Source organism: Triticum aestivum, chromosome 7B, assembly GCF_018294505.1.
Source record: "Triticum aestivum cultivar Chinese Spring chromosome 7B, IWGSC CS RefSeq v2.1, whole genome shotgun sequence".
NCBI classification, from domain to species: domain Eukaryota; kingdom Viridiplantae; phylum Streptophyta; class Magnoliopsida; order Poales; family Poaceae; genus Triticum; species Triticum aestivum.
Window position 1 is genome coordinate 35,802,856 of NC_057813.1, and position 6,074 is coordinate 35,808,929.

Sequence of the window (6,074 nt, forward strand, 5' to 3'; positions counted from 1 at the left end):
TAACGAGATTGAACTAGGTATTGGATACCGACGATCGAATCTCGGGCAAGTAACATACCGATGACAAAGGGAACAACGTATGTTGTTATGCAGTTTGACCGATAAAGATCTTCGTAGAATATGTAGGAGCCAACATGAGCATCCAGGTTCTGCTATTGGTTATTGACCAAGAATAGTTCTAGGTCATGTCTACATAGTTCTCGAACCCGTAGGATCCGCACGCTTAAGGTTTCGATGACAGTTATATTATGAGTTTATGAGTTTTGATGTACCGAAGGAGTTCGAAGTCCCGGATGAGATCGGGGACATGACGAGGAGTCTCGAAATGGTCGAGACGTAAAGATCGATATATTGGACAACTATATTCGGACTTCGGAAAGGTTCCGAGTGATTCGGGTATTTTTCGGAGTACCGGAGAGTTACGGGAATTCGCCGGGGAGTATATGGGCCTTATTGGGCCATACGGTAATAGAGGAGAGAGGCCGAAAGGAAGGAGGCGCGCAGCCCCCCTTTGGTCCGAATTGGACAAGGGGTGCGGCCCCCCTTTCCTTCCTCCTCTCCTCCTCTTTCCCCCCTTCTCCTACTCCAACAAGGAAGGAGGGAGTCCTACTCCCGGTGGGAGTAGGACTCCCCTTGGCGCGCCCCTCCTAGGCCGGCCGCCCCCTCCCCCCTTGCTCCTTTATATACGGGGGCAGGGGGCACCTCCAGGAACAACAACACAAGTTGATCTACGGATCGTTCGTTAGCCGTGTGCGGTGCCCCCCTCCACCATATTCCACCTCGGTCATATCGTCGCGGAGTTTAGCGAAGCCCTGAGCCGGTAGAGCATCATCATCGTCACCACGCCGTCGTGCTGACGGAACTCATCTCCGAAGCTTTGCTGGATCGGAGTCCGGGGATCGTCATCGAGCTGAACATGTGCTGAACTCGGAGGTGCCGTACGTTCGGTACTTGGATCGGTCGGATCGTGAAGACGTACGACTACATCAACCGCGTTATCATAACGCTTCCGCTTACGGTCTACGAGGGTACGTAGACGAACACTCTCCCCTCTCGTTGCTATGCCATCACCATGATCTTGCGTGTGCGTAGGAAATTTTTTAAAATTACTACGTTCCCCAACAGGACTGGCTTCTACCGGAAGCACCGAGTAGGAACCGACGACATAGTCGTTTTGAAGCTCGACACTTCCACCTTCAAGGCGAAGGTCTTTGACAGAGGCAATTCCACTGTCAACTGCTACTATTGCATTAGGCATGGGTAGGTTGTTAGAGACTTGTGATTATTCTTTCTACAGTAATAATAGATCTAGTTTAATCAGTATTGTCGTAAACTGATGTCGGTTATGGGCATGGTCTACCCCCCAAGACTTGCGTTGTTTCGATGAGGGGTTCAACCCCCTCATGTTAGATAGTGTATGGGGCCATGGGATGTCGTGCACAAAGCACCCAATAATGAACTTAATTAATATGCTTATGTGTTTTGTGTGCATGTTGTTAGTGCTTTTGAAATGATCGTGCGTGATGCATAGGATGATAATGTTGTCATGTTTAAAAGAGAAGAGCGGAACAGGAAAGTTGCACATAACCAAATACATGTGTTTTGCATCTGCTCCCCCTGAAAATACATAGGCAGGCAGGTAACCGAACAAAAGTCATAGAAATGACCATCGATGCAATACAGACCATCAAAGGAGGTGCAGAGCATGGCCTTGAGGCTGTTTTTCTTAGTCAGGCTGAACCGGACCATAGATACATTACGCCTAGAATTGATGCACGCAACCAAACAAACCCTTAAGACTTTCTAAAGTGATGGCCTTTCCTAACCAACAGTACATTACTCATCCGTAAGATTAGCTAACACTCCATAATCTAGGACTTGGAGCGTTGATGTGAACTTTTTTTATAAGGATGTAACCCAAGAAATTTTATGAAAATCCTAGTTTTAGCGAGGAATATAGAAAACCTTTTGAACTTGCCCCAAGAAATTTCATGAGGATTGCAATCCTACGAATCAAACGAACCGCAGAAAAAAGGATTAGGGGTCCAAACCCTCTGAAATATCCTCTGAAAATTACTTTGAACCAATGGGTTCTTTGTATGCACAACATTTCTGCAATTCGGCAGAGCGTCTTGATTACTACTGTACAGGAGACCCCATCCCAGGCGTTGCTCCTCCATCAGACGGTCCACGGAGCTTCTTCTCCTCACTGCTCGTTGCCCGCAGTCTCATCCAGTCCCCCGCAAAAATCTCCATCACTCCACACCGCAGCTCCCTCCCGGCTCCCCTCGCCGCGCAATGGCCGCCGCGCCGGTGGCGTCCCCCTTCCCCACGCTCCCCTCTCCCTCCTCCGCCCTCAGCACGCCCACGCGCCGTCTTCACGGCCGCGCGTTCCCGCCGCCAGCAGCGGCCGCCTCGCCGCGGGAGCAGCAGCAGCAGCAGAGCGCCAGGGGCGCGGCGGGCGCGGGGGAGAGCAGGCGGCGGCGGGAGGAGGAACAGGACGAGGCCGCGGCGGAGGAGTTCGAGCGGCAGCGGAAGGAGGAGGTGAACCGCAAGATCGCCTCCCGGAAGGCGCTCTCCATCATCCTCCGGCGCGAGGCCACCAAGGCCGTCCTCGACAAGCGCGAGCCCGGCAAGGGCACCCGCCGCCTCCTCCCCCGCACCGTACTCGAGGCCCTCCACGACCGCGTCGCCGCCCTCCGCTGGGAGTCCGCCCTCAAGGTACCCCCGCTTCACAGCTCCCCAGTCACCGCCGCGGGCTCTGTCTAACGTTGCCGTGCCCACTGACGCCCAGGTGTTCGAGCTAATGCGGGACCAGGTGTGGTACAGGCCGTACGTCGGCATATACATCAAGCTCATCACCATGCTCGGCAAGTGCAAGCAGCCGGGGAAGGCGCACGAGCTCTTCCAGGCCATGGTCGACGAGGGCTGCGCCCCCAACCTCGAGTCGTACACGGCCCTTGTCTCGGCGTACAGCAGGAGCGGCAGCTTCGACAGGGCTTTCGCCTTGCTTGATCAGATGAAGGCCACCCCTGGTTGCCGGCCCGATGTCCAGACATACTCCATTCTCATCAAGTCCTGCTTGCACGCCCATGACTTCGACAAGGTGAAGGACTTGCTGGAGGATATGGCGCGCGCGGGTATCCGCCCGAACACCGTGACTTATAACACTCTCATTGATGCTCATGGGAAAGCAGGAAGGTAATCGGCAATAAGAACATATGCTTATGATATAATCTTATAATTAAGGTGCTATTTCCTTACATATCTATTGAATATGTCCTGCAAACTGTTTTGTTAATCATCAGTGATGCACTAGATCATCCTGAAATTTATAGTCTATGCTTGGCAGTTGGGTCACGTCTTCAAATATCATCTATTCAGAAAGAAAGAAAATCTTCAAATATGTCCAATCTTTAGGAAAACCAAGTTTATTGTTGCCATCCAAATGCATTTCCTGGTTTTCCAAATTCGTGTTTTTCCTGGTATGTTTTCCGTCACGAAGTATTAAGCTAACAAGGTTTCATCATTTGCATTTAAGGTTTGCTGAGATGGAGTCAACTCTTCTTGAGATGTTGTCTGAAGACTGCAAGCCTGATGTGTGGACAATGAATTCTACTCTCAGAGCTTTCGGTAGCAGTGGTCAGATTGAGACAATGGAAAGCTGCTACGAGAAGTTCCAGGCATCTGGTATCTCCCCAAACATTAAGACCTACAACATTTTACTTGATTCCTATGGTAAAGCTAAAATGTATGAGAAGATGGGAGCAGTGATGGAGTACATGCAGAAGTATTACTATTCCTGGACAATAGTCACATACAACGTAGTTATTGATGCATTCGGAAGGGCCGGCGATCTTGAACAGATGGAATACATCTTTAGATTGATGAAATCAGACCGTATAAAGCCTAACTGTGTTACCCTCTGTTCATTGATTAGAGCATATGGAAGGGCTGATCAAGTAAAGAAAATAGAGACAGTGTTAAGAGTTGTCGAGAATTCAGATATCACGTTGGATATTGTGTTTTTCAACTGTTTGGTGGACGCATATGGGAGGGTGGGGCGCTTGGCAGAGATGTGGGATGTTCTCAATATGATGAAGGAAGAGCAAATAAGACCAGACAAGGTAACCTGCACTACCATGATCAAATGGTTTCTCGTCAAAGGGATTGATGATCATCGTGTTCAGTACCTGCGTGACCTAAAAGATGGGCGATCTACAGACAACAAGTAGGTCTAAACATTAAAACAGATACTACTGAACTTATGGGTTCTGTTCTCTGCATTTTTCTCCAAGAAGATGGAATGACCTGCATAAAAGCATCACTCGGTTTGCCCTTTGCAAAGAAGCATCAGTCATATTCTTCTCTTTGACGCCCTTAAGGAGAAACTTGTGTTACTGAATCAAACATTTAGTCGGTGGCAATTCAGAGGCACAAAATTTTGCCTTAGAAGTTCAACAGCTGAAGTACAGAACTCTCTGGTAGCATATGTCGGATAGCAAAGTTGCCTATGGTTATGGCATCCCAAGAATGAGTTGATGATCGCAAATGAATCCAAACTGGCTTTGCGACTGAAGGGAAGTGAACAAGAGAGGAATTTGAAGCCCTCCATCAGTAGCTATGAGTTTCGTGACAATCAAATACAACTATTAGTGGTGTGCTGGTGACACTCTTCAGATTGTGCTGTGTCATTGTGCCTTGATGTATTGCTCTTACAGCTGTACATGACATCGTATGTCCTACTGACTTACGCAAAGATGGAGAGAAGCTTATAATATGCTAACAAAATCAAATGTTGTAGTGTTCTACCTTTAAATTTCTAGGAAATGGGCTAGTTGATTGTTTGGTATTTCACCTAACATTGTTGACATCACTGTCCTGCAAAAAAACTGGCACCTAACTAATGGACCGAGGAATTGTTGTAAAAGGAGATTCTATTCTATCTTGACCTGTATTCAACAAAGGCTCTAAAGTTTATGGAATGGAATATTGTGTGTGGAGCAATCTTCATTTTTTTGTTTGAATTGCCGTCCGACCATTTATCGTGGTATTATTTTTTAAGTATCAAGTAGTAAAGAGATGACCAGGGCTTGTAGTAGCTCTGAGTTAATTGTAGATATCCTCAGCTTTGAGAAATCAAGTAAAAGAAGCTACAAAGCTCTTCATGAATTCAGGTTTTCTGTGTCTAGTGCCATTCATCAATTAAAAGGGGTATTGGTATTTTCCATACTTTGTCAGTAGCTTGAGGCCCTGTGACCTGTTTATTTCCTGTAGAATATTTTCACTTCCAGGCATGGTGATGCTTATTGCTTAAACCAATTGCAGCCGTCCAAAATTTGTATATCGGTATCCAGATCTTGCTGTGCTGTATAGGGACATTAATTATCCGATGCTGTTGTGATGTGTCTGGGATCTGTGCATGTGATGCGAGCAGCAACCCGATGCAAGGCCACTCGCAGTGAACAACCTGATCAGGTTCTCTGTCTCTGCTATTGTGGTACTGTGTGTCATAATTTTGATCCAAGCCAGTATTATCTGTACAATGCTATCAGCCCTGAAAGCTATATGTTCTCTGTTTTTCTTCTTCTTCTTCTGATGTTCTCTGAACTTCGCCATTTTCAGGGGATTGCTTTGTTCCAAGACCTGGTGGGTTTTTTTTTTGAACTGGAGCAGATTATTTTGAATTTGAACAACATTTGTGGCTGCTCCTGGGGTCAGGCCACCTACTGCTGTGTGAGTTCCAAAATCTTCCAGCTTACTAGAAGAATCAGTGGAGTACTGTTTTTTTATGGAGATCAGTGCTACTAGTACTCCCTCCATAAACTAATATAAGAGCGTTTAGATCACTACTCTTATACTCCTTCCGTTCGGAATTACTTGTCTCGGAAATGAATGTATCTAAAACTAAAATACGTCTAAATACATTCATTTCTGCGCAAGTAATTCTGAATGGAGGGAGTATTAGTTTACGGAACCACACCAATACAGTTGTGCCGAGCTGTGGCTTGTCGGTGGCTAAGCAGCCGTCCCGGGGCCAAACACAGCTAGGTGCTAGCTCGCTAACCTGCGCA

The 6,074-nt window shown here is 47.3% G+C and overlaps 1 protein-coding gene across 1 annotated transcript; it reads left to right on the forward strand.

Annotated features, from left to right (window-relative positions):
- Positions 1-2,181: 2,181 nt before the first annotated feature.
- Positions 2,182-5,010, forward strand: LOC123160420 (pentatricopeptide repeat-containing protein At5g48730, chloroplastic). Its single transcript, XM_044578239.1, has 3 exons — positions 2,182-2,721; positions 2,795-3,201; positions 3,542-5,010. The coding sequence occupies exons 1-3, from the start codon at positions 2,299-2,301 to the stop codon at positions 4,233-4,235; spliced, it is 1,524 nt and encodes a 507-aa protein (XP_044434174.1). The 5' UTR covers positions 2,182-2,298; the 3' UTR covers positions 4,236-5,010.
- Positions 5,011-6,074: the final 1,064 nt, after the last annotated feature.